At 38.7% G+C, this 19,668-nt stretch overlaps 1 protein-coding gene across 15 annotated transcripts in view; it reads right to left on the reverse strand.

Annotated features, from left to right (window-relative positions):
* Window positions 1-6,013: 6,013 nt before the first annotated feature.
* LOC1278454 (SLIT-ROBO Rho GTPase-activating protein 1) overlaps window positions 6,014-19,668 on the reverse strand; it is a 33,419-nt gene continuing 19,764 nt past the window's right edge. For 8 of the 15 annotated variants that reach the window (XM_061651178.1, XM_061651182.1, XM_061651179.1 and 5 more), the window contains 12 exons: window positions 17,673-17,856; window positions 17,424-17,589; window positions 17,005-17,355; window positions 16,431-16,919; window positions 16,074-16,341; window positions 15,787-15,999; window positions 15,597-15,702; window positions 15,288-15,512; window positions 14,975-15,146; window positions 14,822-14,901; window positions 14,129-14,750; window positions 6,014-11,996 (listed from right to left, as the gene is read on the reverse strand). In XM_061651178.1, coding sequence (XP_061507162.1) covers window positions 10,758-11,996; window positions 14,129-14,750; window positions 14,822-14,901; window positions 14,975-15,146; window positions 15,288-15,512; window positions 15,597-15,702; window positions 15,787-15,999; window positions 16,074-16,341; window positions 16,431-16,919; window positions 17,005-17,355; window positions 17,424-17,589; window positions 17,673-17,856 — 4,115 coding nt within the window. In that variant the 3' untranslated portion in view covers window positions 6,014-10,757. Of the gene's footprint in view, window positions 11,997-14,128; window positions 14,751-14,821; window positions 14,902-14,974; window positions 15,147-15,287; window positions 15,513-15,596; window positions 15,703-15,786; window positions 16,000-16,073; window positions 16,342-16,430; window positions 16,920-17,004; window positions 17,356-17,423; window positions 17,590-17,672; window positions 17,857-19,471; window positions 19,658-19,668 lie in introns of all 15 variants that reach the window. The other 7 variants (XM_061651188.1, XM_061651187.1, XM_061651186.1 and 4 more) reach the window with 1 other exon arrangement.

Here is a 19,668-nt window from a genome sequence, read left to right on the forward strand (position 1 = left end):
TGAACGATTTTCTTACTTTATGCTGGCCCGAAAATCGAACGAAAATGATCCAAACGGCTAGATCGATCCGGTTAGTAAACATTATCAAAGGTGGTAAGTACGTATCACATCCCATCACAGCATTTTAAACACTGAATCGTGCTTGATTTTTGCTTTGATTTATTGTGGTTGCGGATAACTCTGTTACTTCGATAAGAGGATACTGTTGAAACACAGTGTATATTGTTAATTCAATATTATAGGCGTAATCGCTGTTCTGTTCTACAGACTTGCGTCCTTTGCTACAAATTTTGTCGGCAGTTACCACGCTGGGTTTGTTGGAGGCAAATCCACCACCGACCAAATTTTTACTCTACGGCAGATCCTCCAGAAGTGCCGAGAGCGCCAGATCCCAACGCATCACCTATTCATCGACTTCAAGGTGGCCTACGACACCATAGATCGAAATGAGCTATTGACCATCATGCAGCGGTACCAGTTCCCTGAGAAATTGATACGGTTGTTAGAGGCCCCTATGAACGGGGTGAAGTGCAAGGTGAGAGTGTCGAACTTGACGTCGGAATCGTTCGAATCTCACAGGGGTCTGAGGCAAGGTGATGGACTCTCCTGTCTGCTCTTTAACATCGCTCTGGAAGGTGTCATTCGAGGCGCGGGGCTAGACCACGACATCCGTGGCACGATCCTCTACCGGTCTCTCCAATTTTTGGCTTCGCGGATGACATCGACATCATCGGCAGGACAACAGCGAAGGTGTGTGAGGCGTACACCCGACTCAAACGCGAAGGAAAAATTTACCATACGAAAAAAAACAGAAGAGGAAGTAGAGAAGGCTTCGGTTAGCCAATTGTACAATTTTTACGGCAAAAAAAAAAGTGATGTAATTTGATAAATTTGATGAAATGGTTCATGGTGCGGGTCACCCAGGAGATATTAATTGTTATATCGTGAATATGTGTGTATGAATCAACACAATGAATAGGGAACAAAACGCGAGTCGTTTAATGTAAGGTGGAATGAGCCAAACCGCCGGTATTAGTGGGGGAAATGTTGTATACGATAATATAGGTTGCCGAAGTCTTAATATATACAGAGCCACCATCAGAAACACCTTAGAATCGGGAGCATCATACACACTAAATTGCAACAAAAATAAAATAAGAACAATGCACACCATTATAAATCAGGCCTTAAGAAAAGCTACAGGGTGCACAAAAGCTACACCAATTAACACATTGCATGCTATCTCCGCGGAAGTCCCTTTCAATTTTAGAAGCAACTTCACAGCCAGAAAGGAGCTGGTGAAAGACATAGTATACTCAGAGACAACAAGAAAACAATTAGACACACAACATAACATGCGATACAAAAACAGAAAAAAACTTTCCAGGAAGAACTATACGAGAAAGATATAAATATTCTAAAAAAATATATATATATAGCAAAAACCCACGACTTAAAGAAATATCCGTCAATTAACACTGAACTCAAAGAACTAATAGGTACAAAAAACAATAACAACAAAGATACTCTAAAACAAAAAACACTAGAATACATATACAAAAAAAATAATGACAAACCAACCATTTACACGGATGGAAATATAACGTCAGATAAAGCGGGCATAGGAATATACATAAAAAATGAATCACACCAACATTACTACAACTACAATATAAAAAATCATTCGTCCATAACGACAATAGAATTAATTGCTATTAAAAAGCACTTCAAACAGCGGCAGAATTAAAAATTGAAAAACCAATAATATACACAGATAGTCTAACTTCTTGCACTATCCTAAGAAAAACCTCCAAGGAAACAAAAATTGAGGAAATATTTTATAACATTTTAAACATAGCAAGTCAAATAGACGCTCAAATTATATGGATCCCATCACACATAGGAATAAAAGGGAACGAAATCGCAGACAATTTAGCAAAAAAAGGAACCATATCAAGCACAAAAATAAACAATAAAATCAGATACATAGACGCCATCAATATTTTTAAAAACGAAATGATAGAAAAAACACAAACATGGTTTAAAAACACGGCCCAATCAAAAGGGAAAAATTCTTATGCTTTCAAAATGAATTTAAAACAGAAATATGGCACAAACATATACAACTAAAAGGCAATGAAATAAAAAATATTAATAAAATAATAGCAGGACACGATTACTCAGAATACTGGCTAAGCATTATGAAAATAATGCAAAATGGAACATGCGAAACATGCCTGAAACCAAAAACAGGGAGACATAAAATTTTTGATTGTAAAATATACCAAAGAAACACAGAGATCACTAAAGAAAACCTCATAAAGAACTGGCTAGACAAATCAGGTAAAACCTGCAAACAAATAATAGAGTTTATTCAAAAAAAAAAAAAAAAAAAAAAAACATTATATCTTTATAGAAACTTTAGGTTCAGGGACAACTAAATACACATCATATATACAAACGGTTACATTTCATACATACATTCATTACGTACTGCAGTCTATATATCCATAATATTTTCCACCTCGTTCCTTCACATTTATTGACATATTTATTCACATATTTATTGAAAATTTTTTTACTCAGTTATTTATCTATTTATTGTGTATAAAATAATAAATAGATAAATAACTGAGTAAAAAAAATTCAATAAATATGTGGTATATTTATTAAAAAAAAGGAAAACCTTACCTACAACTCGGGACCTCCATCGTATTTTTGAGGAGAAAGGGCAGGCATCTGCATGCATCCTTCAATTCCATGAGAATTGCAACAAGATGAATAGAAAGCCATATGCCACTAGTCACAACCAGAACACCCTTTCTGCTGGAATTTGCCTTTAAGATGACAAATCCCAATTCAGATACAGAGGGATGTTAAAAAATAAAAATAATAAGCAGAATAATAAGCAATAACCAGACAACCGCATACAAAAGAAACGAACAGAACAACTATTCTCTTACCTCACAAAAAAATAATAATAATAATTCATTCATTAAAAAAAACCAACACAACCCACAAACACAAAGGAAAAAAAAATGATTAAAATTGAACTTAATGAAAGACCATGAAAGGGGAACCTAATGGAAAAATCGCTTAGAAATAATAAACCGAATCTAGCCCGGTATAACTAGTCAAAAATACAATACAATAAAAAAAATAATAATAATGAACGGAGGAAATAACGGAAAAAGACTAAGTAACTAACGATATAATATAAACCAACCTGGACAAAAAAAGGAGACATGGATGACAGTCCACTCCCAAACTCAGATGGTACGCCTCTGATTATACCTCCCAAAAAGAGAGTATAGGAGGATGTAACCCATCAACCTAAACAGGAGAAGAAGAATAAGCTGGTAACATGTTTTGAATATCCTTAGTAGGCCGCTCATTGCTCGTAGAAAAGCTACCAACCTACTGCGATGACCGACAGTTAATGAAACACTTTACCTCCTTCCGCAAGCGATTTGTGAAGCGTTTGGCAGCTGTCAGTTGTTATGTTGCGCTCCGTGTTATGCTGTGTGGAGTCCTGCGGTTATACACCTTTTCAACCGTAGCGGCACGTTCGTCGACTCCAGACGACTCCGGACGACTCCGGACGACTCCGAACGACTCCGACTCCGGGCGGATCTAGAAGTTCCATTTTGCCGGAGTCGGAATCGAACTAACAATAGTCGGATCGGAGTCGTGGGTGCGCTCCATACAGCACATCACTAATGCAAACGGCACGAGATTCGAACGTAACTGGAAACAGGTGTAATTCTAATCCATCTCAACGTTCATTTCGGCAGTTTAATCAATTTCACACTAACGAGCAACAATTTGAACCAATAATACTTTTACTGAATAAAATGTAGTATGAATATGTAGAGGGATTATATTCGTATTTAACATAGAAAGATGGATTAGGAGCGTGATACTCATGCGACACTAATATTAATGGTTGGGATTGATAGTGAGTCATTGCATTAATAGGTTTTGATTAACATCACATGTATCAAACAGTATCACATGTATCAAGTCGAAGAAAAAATTATAGTACTATGTGTTATCTCCTCGATATTTTTTTTTCTACTTCACTAAGTAAGATTGATTATTAAATTGTGCGAAATTCATTTGCAGTAAATAAAATTTGGCTTAGATAATATAAAGATAGATAGATAGATAGATAATAAAAGAGCAAAGTAATGGCTTTGTATTCAAAAATCTTAACCAAATCCGCCTACTCGACAGGAGTACGCGCCGTTCTATTATTTTTTTTTAAATTACAGAACATATAAAGAAGCTGCTAATTATGGTTAGCTAAAGCACATAGCTTTCCTTTTATTTCAATGCTTATTTCGTGTTTCATTTGACCTAATTCAAACAACATCAGCTTGATAACACATTAAGGGCAATGATAGCGCTTCATTCATAAGGGTACTTATATTACAATCACAATGCCACAAAAATATGACAACAAATTAAATTTTTCTCGAAAATTCTACCTTCCTTATTGACGTGTTAAAAAAAAACTTAATTCCAGTGCCATTCTAAACAAAACAAAATGATTTTGTACATATCACTAAAAGACCCACCTGAGTGTTGTGTGAGGTAGTTAAAAGATTTCTGTTTTGGTAGCTGAAATTGGGACCAAACTTGAGGGTTGCTGTATAGTTCCTAAATGCAATAAAGACTTAATATTTACATGATTATTCAACCAGAGCTCCAAATTCAACAGCCTCCAATTCAACAGCTTCAACCAGAGACCAAAAATGTAGGAGAAGGTAGGTAAAGACGGACACTGCGGGTAAGATGGACACTTCTCATAAATGCATGAAAAAGGTAATTTTCGAGTAATTCAACAATTTAGAATCCAAACTGAAGGAAAAACAACACATTTGAGAACATTTTTGGCATAATATATATAAAATTGGTTAAATCCACGAACAAAACAAATTTTCAATCATGTGCACCCTTGTGGATCTAATTTGACTACTGCCGATCTTAAGCTCTGCAACTTGTATTGTTTATATTTCCGGAAATTTAATTCCATGAATAGGTTGTCGTGATCATTAATGAAAAAACTGGCAAAAGAACGAGGATAAAAGCAATACAAAATATTGTTTTCTGGTGGTTTAAACATTCTGACATCGCTCGACGCTGATGAGGCGCTTCACGAAATCCAATATCTTCTCACGACTTGGACAACTTTAAGCAATAAAAAGATGAGACATTTATACGACATTGTTCAGGAATAGATGAGAAATTCTATTGGATTACAAAAATCAAATGTTGAATTTTGACATAGTGGAAAATGGATTAAACTGTTAACAAGTCCCTAATGAATACTGGGGTCGTGGACTTTTTGCGGAGTAATTTCCTAAAAGGAAGTTCTAGACTGTTGTTCTGTAAGCTAGAGCAACGTCAGCTGTAAGTGCGCGATATGTCAATAATGCTTTAGATGCTGCATTCTACGATATATTACAAGCGCCGTTTACAATTCCTAAATTCATGGCTGAATGAATCGCCGTCTTACCCGAACATTTCAAAACTGCACGAAAAAAAAACATGTTTTTCATTCATGAAAAAAAACGCAAAAATCGATGGAAACTTAAAAGTTTTAACACATTTTCTGATAAAACATGAGTGTAAGATAATGTATGCACATTTTCATAGTCGTTGCACTTATATATCCCTAGATTTTTACCATTTTCCTGAACGTGTCCGTCTTTACCTACCTTCCCCTACTATACACACTTGAGAAACGACAAAATCACAATGTAAAGTATCGCCTCGTCAATGCCAAACAGAGCGTCCAAGTAAATTTCTCAGCTGAAATTGCGGCCTATGCAAGGATACCCCCAGTGTACTTTGACAAAACTTCATTTGACAGCTAGCGAGTCCAAAGTTACTTAGCAACTCATACAAAGTCCTTCGCAACGAGAACTCTCTATCTGCCAATCTACTATAGAAAGCACCAACCATTATTACCTAAGAACCCACCTGTAATCCATCTAGCCACCTTGGGTCTGTTTAAAAACACTTCGATCGTTTTATTTTCTTAATTTAAGTACAGGAATTCAAATTCAGCACATCGAAACCATAGACCAAAAATACAATCAAATGAAGCTTTTGAAAAGCAAAGCCTATTGTGCCGACTTCGCAGATTGTGTTGTCGTGGTAGCCGTCGTAGATTCCGCTGCTGTGCTGCTTCCGGGAGAGGTGGTTTCCATAGTAGTAGTGGTTGTAGTGCTGGTAGTATTAGTACCGGTAGTAGTATTCGCCTGTTTCGTAGCATTGTCAATAGTAGTTACGCCATTGCTATCCGTCGTGGACACACTTGATGCTATCGTCGTTCCTTCGCTGGAAAGCGATTTTTCTGTGTGAGCTGATACATCAGTACCGTTCAATTCCGTTTTATCCGTCTTGTCACTTTCTGTAGTTCTCTTGTCTGAGCTGGAAGTGGGTGCCGAAGTGGTAACTGTTGCTGTGGTAGTAGTATCGTTTCCACCATTCTCGACCGGCGATTCCGTGGACACGAATGTAGTATTACTACTGATGGTAGTAGATACAGTTGTTGCGTTGTAAGGTGACGAATCAGTTTCGTTTTTCACGGCAGTTGAATTGTTGCTGGGCGATGGTTGTTGCTTCGAGCCAAAGATCGAATCCCACAGATGGGCGAAAAATCCTTCACTGGTTTCTGATTCACACGCCACTGGCTGTACAGTTGTTCCATGGAAGAGCAATAGTACTCCTGCCACCATCCAGCACACCGTAAGCTGTCTTGAATACATGCTAGTGATAGAATGTTGTTTTATCAGGACGTTCGGGATTTGGAGACCTTCTTCTCCAGCGCTCAATATGCAACTGAAGCGAATGGCAGTGCGACAACACGACATTAAGCTTTCGACAGATTCGAACTAGTGTATTGTTTGTTCCACATTTCACACAATCATTAGCAATTGGGTGTCACTTTCGTTGACGAAATCGCCGTCGTCTGACTAACAGCAGACAAGGACAGTAGCGTCCAAAATTACCTCGAAATTATATCAGCCCCCTCCCCCCCTCACACACACACATGCCAAGCTTCATCAACAACACACGAATATTTGATTAAATTAACAGCTTTATTTGAATGTTACTGGACATATTACTCATCTCACATCTCTTTTAGAGTAAATGAGATTATTTTTTATCCTCATTCTAAGCTCTTAATCTATAATCAAAGCTCAATAATTCTTACTGTTCGCTAACATTCTCGGTCGTTGCTGTAATCACTTAGAATATGTTTCTTTCAGTTCACGGTACGTTCTGCAACGGCCGAGCTTCTTGCTTGTCCTTCTTGATCCGTCATTTCACCAAACTGTGTTTCAGGGCGTGTTTTAGATGAGCCATCTTCCAGGAAGAGCGTAGAATTTTTAACCGGTTCGGACAGGATAATTGCTGCACGCGACACATGATCGCTCGTTTCTGATGATGATGATGATGATGATGATACATTCATCACTGCAGTTTCCAACGTGTCGTTACGCGTTATGAAGATGGGTTCCGTGGCGGGTCTTGTGTTGCTTTCAGAGCGAAACAGAGTTTCAAACAATTGCTGAAAGAATCCATCCTTTAGGGAGTTTCCCGAGACACTGCTAGGGTAAAGTACGGTCACTATAACAAATCCACACAGTAGTTTGCCTATTCGACGCACCATACTATCATACCACACAGGATAATGCGTAGATAACGAGCGATATGTTACCGATGACTGAACGCCAAACGCGCTAGGACGTGTCTCCAAAGTGTGGCCAACGGTTGGCCGATCCTGGGTGATGCAAATTACCAGTGTAAACAAATCCCCTTGCGCAAACTACCGACAAAACAGCGGCAAAATGCTTTGAACATCGCACTGTATGGTATTGCTGTATGGTATTGCTCATGGCTTGCTACGAAGAGGGTTGAAATAATGAATTGGTTAAATTGAAATTGGTCCATTTGGTTTGGTTTCATTAGTGTGTCACATTTATTCTGTATATAATTGATGCCTTCGATTCACCTCGCATCCTATTAGGTGTAAATTAATCTGCGGAAGTATGTATTTATAGTTATATACTTCGTTTTGCTTTGCTTGTGCTTGCAGCTACACTACTGCACTGGTTTCGCAAACCCACCCCCTTCGCTCTTCCATTTCCTTTTCTTTGTGCAAAGTCCTATCAGTGTGGTAGTGTATTATTAGCACACCCTGTTACGCTGTAACGCAGGTTCCGGAAAATTAAGAAAATTAGAAAAACTTTTTCCATTACGCCCGTGTGTGTGGACATGTTTCTCCAACCGCCGGATAAAAACGAATCTAGCTCTCCGACCGTCATATTCTCTCTCTCTCTCGCTCTCTCGCTCTCTTTTTCTCTCTCTGGTTACTGGCATTCCGTTTAATGATCATCTTACCATTGTGCTGATACCCTCATGATCAACCAACGCATTATTATTAACTAAACCCTGTACGTTGAACAGCGGACGATAGAGATCATCGTGTAAAACCTCCTGCACTATCTCTTCTCAGCACATCGTAGGTACATTATTTCAGAACTGATACTTTATTGAAAAACTGATACAGGTCTAAATGTTTGCAATGGCAGAAAGAAAATAAATCAGATATCGCTGCCATCGAAACCTATTTCAATTATTGTTGAAACGAAATTTTCTCTTCGGAATCGATACGGTCTGGTGTGTGGCGCAACTACACGGCGTTACATTATTGTACCTTTGCTGCAGTCTAGTTAACATTGCATTTTCTCTCTCTCTCTCTCTCTCTCTCTCTCTCTCTCTCTTTCTCTCTCGCTCTTTCTCTCTCTATATGTAAATCGTCGTACCAGGGATTCGAAGATAGCAAGAGATTATTATTGATTCACGTGTATGTATATATATATATATGTTTATCTTTCTCTGCTTGCGATAGAGCGTAGTTGCGTGTAGCGGAAACTATGTTTTTAGTCGTATGAGTGTGTTTTATTGTAACACAATGCACTATTTATTAATAGCGATGAATTTGCTGTTTGCTGGAGATTACTTTTATGATGCTGACGATGAAATTGTTAGAATTACTTTACACACACACACACAGACACACAGACAGACATACATGATTTGCGCTCAGTGTAAAAGTGAGTTTGGTTTGTCAAGCATTATTAAATACGATAAGATTGCAATTACTGTGTTTCATAGGTTACAACAACGATACCAGAGAGGAAAAATCAGAGGAGGACTTCTGTTCTGTGTGTATTGAAAATATAATTTAGCGAATGTGTTACGTATACTCGTAAATGATGCTTTTTGTTTTGTTGTTAAATCCAAAAAAAAGATTTTTTCATTTACTGCCAGATGTTGACTGCCACACCCACTATCCGTATTTGTTTCGTAATCAAAAATATCGCGCATTGTGCGTGTGCTTGTATTATCAGTCGTATAATGTTTGCGATTAGGATTGCTAGTTATTATATCATAATCACCTTTGCTCTTAGCTCTATCGTCCCTGTCCTGTGTTTCCGCCGAATCCTTTTTTTTTCAAACTACTTCTACGCTTTACTATATGATCGAAATATCATGGACCTACTACAGACTACGTTCAGACTCTACTCTGCTGGTTCTGGTTACATTTCGTTTCGTGTGCACCTTGTTTTCGTGTTGGTTTTCGTCTAGAATGGTTTATTTTGAACAATGTTCGCCCGTTCACTGTTATTTATCTTTCAGATTGAAGTTTCTGTCGCCGAAAGTGGTGTACACGGCAACTTTGTGAAGAAGATAGCCGCTGAAACTGTTAAATCAACAAAATATACGGTACCATTAAAACACAGTACGGCTTTACACGCAATGGGAGAAAAGAACAACCCATACATAGTTAAATAATATACTCATTCCAGTAAGCTTTCATTTTGTTCGTTGCTCGTAATTGAAGAAAAATCATTAACGCAGCATAAAAATATGCAACGCAGATTAACCAAATACGTAAAAAAGGCACCACTACCATATACGTGTGTGTGTGTGTGTGGTCCGCATGGTGTTGGTGTACACGGGTACACGGTACACCGCGCCGACCAGCTTTGCTCGCCATATTCTCGCTTCATTTTGCATTCTTGTTGAATCGTTTGCACTGTTCGCGCATGAGTGCACGAACTACAAATCCATGGTAATATTTTTAGCTAATGTGTGCAATGTTTAGCTTTGCTTTCATTTCGCCTGTTTTACGAGTATTGTGTATTGTACCGATCCAGTCTTAATTATTAAAAACTTTTCACTTATCAATGTATATATTCGAAATATTGGTGTTTTACTCAATCCATTCCTGCGCATCATGCTCAATTCCGCAACAAATACCAACAATGCGCTGTACTTTGATTACGCCTAATTACCAAACCAAAAGGTTCCATCATGGCTTCATTCATGGCGATCGGACTACCACATCCTCGGAAAATGGATGTATGTGTAATGTTTACTTTGTCAAGGTTCTTGCAAAGGTTGTACACTTTGCATCATTTTGCAATCAGTCACTTTCATGCCACTCTCTTTACGCTTCACGCTGTACGCATTCTGTCTGTTAGTCTCATGCGTTTCCCTTTCTGTAGTAGCATTCACCGTGTATATCAGAAACACCATACAGAAAGACGAAGCGCATCTCAACCTGACCGCGCCATGCTTTATCAGGTGATAATGTTCTCATCGCTTCCATTTGCGACGTGCACACATATTTACATGTTGAACGTATTAGAGCGTGAGAACAGAGCCCACTTCTAGTCTGCATTGCGGCGTTGCATTTCGGGCGTTTGCGGTGGAAGCACCTGGGGCTTTTTCAGTATTTGTGGCTTCACTTTTACTTGCGGTTTGAATGAGCTCAGATTCTTTGCTTGTTGCTCCTGCGTCATGGAAGAGGCGCTTGCTGCCGACGTCCCTTCGGTTGACTTCATCAGACAGCCGCCAGTTAAATGTAAATCAGCAAACTGGGACACAAATTTCTGTGTGTTGCGCACAGGGATCGGACTCTTGCTAAGTTCTTTTCCCGGTAACGACGATGGCGCTAGCGATAGTTCAGTTTCGTTTGAAGAGGAAGCAACTTCTAATTCGGCCACGTCAGTGACCGCACCTGGGGCCACACTTGTTGTAGACGAGGAAGACGCAACGGGGACGGTAATTGCTGATAATCTTCGTGATTCGTCTTCTTTACCAGCGTCAGCACTACAACCTTCTAATGATTTTGAAGCTTCAGTTGGAGCCGCGCTTGAACTTTTAATACTGTTTTCTTGTGGCTTCACTTCTGCTTTCGGTTTATCAGTCACCGTTGCTCCTTTCACATCCAGCTTTACCTCTTTTTTCACCGTGTTATTTTCATACACAGGAGATTCATTCGAAAATCGTTCGTTCTTTTTCAATGTACACTGGTTCTGAGCAGCAAACCGTTCAGCTGAGGTCATATCCTCTAGCTCGGTGTCTAAAGATTCTCTTGATGCGTGTGCGGTTTCCTTGCTAATGGCGGAGGGCGGAAGATCCATCACCAAATCTGGTGCAATTCGGTTACGACTTAGAATGCGCGACGTTGTTAGGTTTTGGTATGAGCTTTGTGCAGCGCGTTTCTGCCACAGGTCGCGGTTCTGTTGAAACACATTTAGCGTTGCTGATCCACCGCCACCAGCAACTAGGGATAGTTTGTTCTCTGACAGGCTGAAGCTCTTCGCGTGATACTTTCGCATTGGTCGGGATTGATCGCATTGGTCATCCACGGCCGATGGTTCACCGTCAACAGCGATTGTTTTGCCGGCGGATAGAGTCGTTTCGCTGCGGCGATTCAAACCAAGAGTCGATTTGCTATGCTCTGATGGTTCTCCCATTCCGCCAAGCCGGGGTCGGATTTCCACGCTATCCATTTCATCTTCGTTGCTGTTGCTGCTTGTGCCACTGTCAGCCGCTGGTGATTTCTCGCGGTTCGTAGTAATTTTGGTCGGTTCGGCATAAATCGGTTCCGATGGTTTTGATGTCTAAAATAAAGATAAAGCAGTTCAAAGTTATTACAGCTTTTCTATGAATTATACACAAAACAAGCAGTTAATGTTGTGAACGAGAATAAAATAAGCAATTAAACGTGAGAGTTAATGGAGCAAGGCCAAAGATGGTCATATGGCTTTATATAGCAAAATAAAAGCATAAACATCACTAATGAAAACATGTTAAAGGCATTACTAATGCAAATAATATTGAAAAAGGACAAAATAACTGAACTTCAACTTCTTCGATAAACTTGTGTAAATAAATTTCCCTTGTGACCTTTAACAACCGACAGTTTCAACATACACTGCCAACAACTACGATATCAGGACAATTTAGCTTAACCTGTAAAGTATCGTGTATATTAATAGCAACTACATACATCAAATGCACCGATGATTATCGAATCTTTGTTATTCAAATATTATTTTTAACTTTGATTAAATAATAAATTAGGATGTACGCATAATAGATACGGTTCTGGAAGCATTATTGAGTGGCGTTTCACTGCAAGTTTAAGCAACGTTATGTGGTTGTTAGTAAGCGTGGTGATATGGATAAAGAAATTCTTATTATTTCTAGGCAAGTGCTAAGACGTCAGTAAATCAATCTAAAAAGCTAATAGTTTTATGTATGTAAACATACGCTCACCTCTCGTACATTTAAAAGCCTGGAAACTGTGGACGTTACTCGATGATTTATGAAAAATACTTAAAATCGATTCACAAAAAAAGATACATAGCAATAGGTATATTTACCAAAAACGATAGGAAGCGACTGAATGAATGTAAACACCATCGACATACCAAACAAAATAGCCCAAAACGTTTGGTCTAGTCAGATCGCAACATTCCAATCTCAGTTTGTTAATATTACAACAACAAATGGAAGTAGAGGTACAAGTTTGATTACGGATGAATGTATAATTCACGTGATGTTTTAAGTTTATTCCTCAAGCTTAGACTTTACCTACGTTCGTCATTTTTTGTGCTTCTACTTTGCTTTAATAACTAGTGTGCTTCATCATATGTAATATGACGTGAAAAGCTGCCTTTTATTTATTTTTAGTCTATTTGCATGCAAACAGTGTAACTAAACGTATGTTTTTAATTAGTTATCATTGTCATGTTTTTCTTCCTTTTATTGACTGACAGCATCAAAAAGGTCAATTGTAATAAAACGAAAAGTGGCACTCTGTTTTGTTTTGTTTTGATCGATTGCATATCTAGTGTTAGTGTTCTATTAGCTAAATAATACACGGTGTCTAATATGTTTCCTTATTCAACATATGCTTTAGAACTAAACATTTTACATCCACTGTGTGTACTGTCCTGTCCTTGCTTTCAAATGTGTCGATGTTTATATACATATACATGTTCTGTATCAATCCACTACTGTCTTTATTTGATGCAAAAGAGACAGATGGTAGCAACTAACACCAAGAAAGAACAAAATTCGCGGGGAAAAATAGGCATCTACGGCGCAACACATTGAATGAAAGAATTATTACTAAACGTATTAAACAAACACTCACATGCAATTTAAGGATCATTAACTTTTCTAGATTCCTAATCTATTATCCTTAAACCCTAACTCGATAATCAATACAGTAGCAATAACTACACAGAAATAGGCGCGTTTATACTGCAATTGACATATATCGTACAATAATGCTAATAAAAGAAAATTCTTAGCCCAGAGATCTTAATTTCAAACAATGGCTCATAACACATTTGTTTGCTTAAAACTGTTGTTCTAACTGAGAATGTGTATGACTGTAGGTTCATTTGCACCTACATATTTGAAGAGGATATGATTAAACGATATGACGCTTTAGTTTCAGTTACATAAATGCATAAACAAACAAATAGCACGATCGCGTCACTCACTGTTTTGAAGACAAAAACTGAATGGATAGAGCTTTGTTCAGGATGCACACAACGTTGCAAACACAAGTAACATTGAACGCATGGTAAAAAGCGGTACACAAACAACGATAACAAGCAAATACGGCTGTATGATTCGAGAAGCACGAAACATTCAAAGGTAAGGGGAATGAACTCCAAAATATTGCAACAAAATACAACAAAAAGATATTGTAGCATTACACAGTTGTCTCCAGTACCTCGTATGTGAAAAGAGCCATGTCTTCGACAAACTCGAAAGAGTTTTCGAACGAGTGCGGTTCGTCGTGGTAGCTGTATGGCGATGCTTTCAGGTGATCCACACTATCATAGTGTATGAAGTCGGCATCCTTTCGTTCATTGCTCAACTTTTCGCCAATCAGCGGAGGAGCATGGTGTGACGATGGCAACGGTGGCTGATGTGTTACTATCGCAATAGATTGCTGTGGAGGCTGTGACTGAGAAGATGTAGAATGGTGGCCAGATGAGCCTCCTTGTGAAGAATTCTGAATTGTTTGATATTGCGGATGCCCGGGAGAAGGCAATGACGTTTGAATTAATCCGGCAGAAGTTCCCGCGGCTCCACTGCCACTAGGTGTACCACCAGCTGCAGTTGTCGCACCATTGCCAGTTGCACTGTGTCCACCGGCAGATGCCGTTGCAGCGCTTACAGTCGAAGCGGTATAATCACTACCGCACGTTATATTCGAGAGGGTGTTCGAGTTTTGTGTACAAATCGAAAGTTGACTGTTAAGTGAAATGTTTCCACTGGGACGACGCTTTCGGACGGATTCTTCTGAACTGGAAGATTTCAAATGTTCACTTTTATCGCGCTCTTCATCCCTGAAACACAAGAATAGCAACGCATGAGTAAATCATTGACATCATTTTTCAATCAATAGTAAAATACTGACTTGATTTTTAGCGATATGTACTTATCTGGAATAAGTCCAGTTTTACCGTTTACTGCACCTCGCCACCAATCGTTGGAAACCTTTGTCGGTGGTAAAAGATAAAAATACGCATTAAAACGATTTACCTTGCACTACAAGCAGTGGTGAACGCACCTGATTGTACAGTATCACAGTATCCCCTTTCCGTAACGATAATTCCCTCTCGGAACGTGCATTGAAATCAAACTGAACGATTGCTTCAAATGTGTCTGACTCATCCTCTGATGGATACACTTCTGAATCCGGATCTTCCGACACTTGCTCTGTGGGAGAGTCTCCAACATCACTGAGGAACAAAATTCAAAATTAAAGATTTGATTTGAAATAAAGATTTGATCACAATAACAAACAATTCATGAATAAAGAAAAAAAACATAAATCAAAATTTAGTGTATTTTTGTGAACATTAAAAAGAAAGTAAACATACATGTCTTCAAACGTTTCTGAAGTGATAAACTTTTCGTAATGAATTCCACCAAGATCCTTCGGGAAGAGTTCTGCATGATGGACAATGATGTTCTTTATCAGCTCATTTACTTGATTCTGATACTGCACTTGGTCTTTATCCTCGGGCGCTGGCATCAGTGTGGGACCAAAACAGATTGCCAAGTTGTAAGCATCCATCATATTTTCATCGGAATATTCTGATAAGCTATGGGTACAAAGTGGTGCTTGCATTATTGTATGTGCTCGTTTCGGTTATATACTTTGGCGTAACTGCTCTACTCATACTTACTGGTTCAAAAATGCGAAAAGATACCGAATAACCACTACAACTGACTTTGGGAGACTTTGGAAAAACTTTCTTATACCCGATACGATATCTTGCTTGGATTCAAGCTCTGCAAAGAGATCAAACATAATGGATCATTCTCATTTTGATGGTTTGCAAGTAATTCGACCAAGGTTGTTTGTAAGTTACTTACGTGCCAGTTGAACGAAATGATCAAAGTAAATTAAAGGAAACAGTGGTTCTCGAAGTTCGCGTAAATACAGTTTCAACACACCAGCGACAGAATTGATATCGGACGCATCGGTCATTTCAGCTAGCGGATCGTCACCTCGTTCAAAGGCTTCTTTAAAGTTACTTATTTCTACTTGAGATCCTGAAACACGGAATATGCCTTGGTGATGTAAACCTAAACATCGAAAGAAATAGTTAATATGTGTGTTACAAGTTGAAACATTCGTGCCAAATAAACTAATAATTTACCAAAAAGATTGATGACTCTGATGCAGCTTCGCACAATGAGCGGAATTTCTTCCCCCGAAACTTCCAAGTATTCCTCAAGCGAACCACCGAACAGTTTTGGTCGACCCGATTTGTTCATACGACCGATACGCTTCCGTTTCGGGACGTTCGATTTTGTAAGGGTATCTGTTTTGATAGCTGAATCTTTTGCCAAAGCGTTCCGCAGGTATTCTGCTTTTGAATCTAACCGCGCTATTCGCGATGTTGCAAGAATGTATTCGCGAATTTTCTATTGAAACAAACAAAACAATCAACACATACATTTTGAGATTATTAAAGAGCAGAGTCCCACCACATCTTAGACTTTTCCTTCCTTACCGTTATGTAGAATTCTTCTATTTCATTTTTGTCTGATCGCAGTTTTACGGACGTATTTTCGGGCTTCTGAAAAGCAACCGCACCGTCACCGAAAGCACTAGTACAATCATAATCCTTAGTATTGAGTATGTCAAGCAGATTGATTTCAGCTGTTTCCAGGGTTTTCCAAATTTCCTCCGATTCCATACGCAAATTGTTCACGCGCTGTTCTAGCTGCATTAGCCGAGATTCCATTTCTTGATGCAACGCTTTTTGCAGCTCCGGTTCTACATCTTCGTCCTGTCCCTGGAACTCTAACCGTTTTGGAATCATAAAAGCTGCACTGTGTTGTTCAAGAAATTTCTGTTTGTCCGCCCGACTGTCCATTGAGTTGACGATATGTGATAGGGTTTCGGCATTATGTAGCACCGCTCGACAACGACCCTGATCTGCGGAAACGTGCATCAGCAGTGCACGCGAGACGACCGAATGAAAACCCAGATCCATACACTGAAATTATATCAACATCATCCAACTATAATTCAACCCATCCGACATAAACACAATCTCCCTGTTTGTGTGTACAAATACTTACATCAATTAGATCGCTCAAGTCTTCGACAAAATATTTGTGGATCGTCGTATTGGAAGCTTCCAGGCACAGCTGATACTCGTTCTTTGCCTTGAGCGCCTTCAGTCTTGCGTCTGTGTACTTATTTTTTCTTTTCAGTACCTCTTTCTCGATCAAACGATACTTTTTGCTACGCTCCAGCTTTTCCTTCGGCACACTCTGCTGCAGCTTCATCCGCTGGTTTTCGGCAAGTCGCAACTTTTTTTCTGCTTCCTTTGCTTCCGTTTGCAACGTGTGGTACGTTTTCATGTTTGTGTGCAGTTCTTGTAAAATTCGCAATATTTCAACGTGCGTTTCAAACCCAATTTCTCGACACTGAAAAATCAAAGTATATACTTTAACACTACTGCTCTAGATTTCCACCGAAATGGTTGTTTCCATACCTTTCTGTAGATACGTTGAACGTCGTCCCACACTGTCTGCAAACGTGCTACCAAATGTGTAGAGTAAATCTCCGACATTGCCGCATGATCCCTAGATAGGGATTTGGTTTGATTGACAAGCTGTTGCCAGCAAGAGTAAGAAGAGAACATTGGCCATTGCTCACGCCTGAAAACGAAAATAAATCGACAGCAAGGCATAAGTAGTCTACTACATTTGTTGGGGAAGAATTATTTCTTCAAGTAACTTACTTTTGCCGCTGCTCTTTGTGTCGAAGCTGCAAGCTTTTAGCTAGCTTGTCCAAGCTCTTGCTGTAATCAAGTTCTACCTCGCCTCGTCGTCGAAAAAAATCTTGCAGCTCTTGTACGAGCGCAATCTGTGCTTCCATGCGAACATCCAGAAATTTGAGCTGCTCGTTCAGTTGTTGTCTGATATCTGCAATTGAAAAGAAAGGAACAACTTGTCATTTTTTGCAAATTCTTCGAAATATACAAACATATCTTAAGTGAACATTTCCGTTCTGGTATATTTACGATTAATAGTTTCGGGAATAAGCATATCAATTCAAAAATTGTCATTTCCACGATAGATTTTGTTCATTTAAAAGTTTCATGAACAAAATTAAAATCCTATCGAACTTTTTAAAATAAAAATTGAAACAATACAATAATATTATTAAAAGTAATTTTAAGCTCTTTTCCATTCCAAATATTAAAAATTATAATTTCATCATGGTGGCTCCCGGAAAAGTAAACTTCCTATAACAAGGAGTAACAATTCGGTTACGTTCTACGTACATGTATCGTATATTCCGGATAATGTGCAGTAAGCATGAAACTAACTATCATTTTAAATGCTCAGTTTTGTTTCATTTACTCCAACAATTTCGTATTTCAAACCCGCTACAGACCAAGTTCAAACTGCATCCCTTTTATTATACTATCCTCGTTCTTCGGTGATGAGTCACCGTGTATTGTGGATTACTGATTCGTTCGTAAAAGGCCGGGCCGGGCAGCGGGGGCACATTCTCCCTTTAATCTTTCGTTGTGTTACGTCGAAGCAAAGAACCAGGAAATACACCACACCCCACTCGAAGAGCGTTCTTGACAAAACATTCATTTCTCCCCTAATAGAATCGGGTCCGATTTGTTTTGCAGCTGCTGTTCAGAAAACTTACACTGAAACGCCCTCCTACGCATGCACGTTCTTTACGCGTTTTCGTGGAAAAACGATGATTTTAAATAAGACATTATTCGATAAATTTTGCTTGCATCCGATCAACATTGACCAAAAAACGACTAAATAATTACCAAACACTGAAACTGTATCATTTGTTTTATAATTTAGTTTAATTACATATTTTTGGCGAAGCTTTTCGTCACTGTTTTTAGCTCTCTTCTCATGCACTCCGCCCCCGCACTCAAACGTAAACGAAAGTTAGGTTCAATGTATTCGTAAGATTTCGTGACACGCACATGTACATCAACACGAACTGTTTTAATGCCAGATGATGCGGGAGGCAAAGTAAGGCTCTCGATTCACGCAACTGCAACGAGTAAAACAGGCATCAGACTTCAGCAGGTCATCAGCACCAGTGATGCTCTCATTGGCAATCACACACATTGGCATATGGTTTGCTAAGTAATTCATTCAATTATGCATATGCAACGTTTGAATGACAATACACCTTTGATTTGCTTCTGCGCTACGCTCTTACCATTTGCATATGCAGAATAGTCACCCATTTCCGGTGTAACACACATATTCTACCGAAAATAATTGCAAAACAAAGAAAACAATGTAAAAAAATAGCCTTGGTGCACACAAATTAAGATTAAAATTATTACTAAATCGACATTTACTATTTCAACAGTAAACGTACTCATGCGATCTATAAGAAATAACTGAATTGTTCTATTTGGAGATGACGCAATAGAACGGTCGTTATGTATAATCAGAAAAGTATTCAACTCAACCACAATTTCAAATAAAATAAATTCACATACAAAACGTGTGCTCTTTGCAATAGTAGCTTTAGAAAACATATTACCTGGAAAGACATCCCGAAATTCGGGACTCGGTTGATGGATCCATCCATTACGTTGCTGTATAATGCATTGAAACATGTTTTGTCCGCTGAATAACACTGGTTTAAATTTCGAGTTGTTCTTTTCTCGTCTTGAGAATCACTATTACTTTTTCTTACGCAGCAGATAATATTATTTTAGCTGTATCACTTTTGTATAA

The sequence above is a fragment of the Anopheles gambiae genome, chromosome 2 (genome assembly GCF_943734735.2).
Source record: "Anopheles gambiae chromosome 2, idAnoGambNW_F1_1, whole genome shotgun sequence".
NCBI classification, from domain to species: Eukaryota; Metazoa; Arthropoda; class Insecta; order Diptera; family Culicidae; genus Anopheles; species Anopheles gambiae.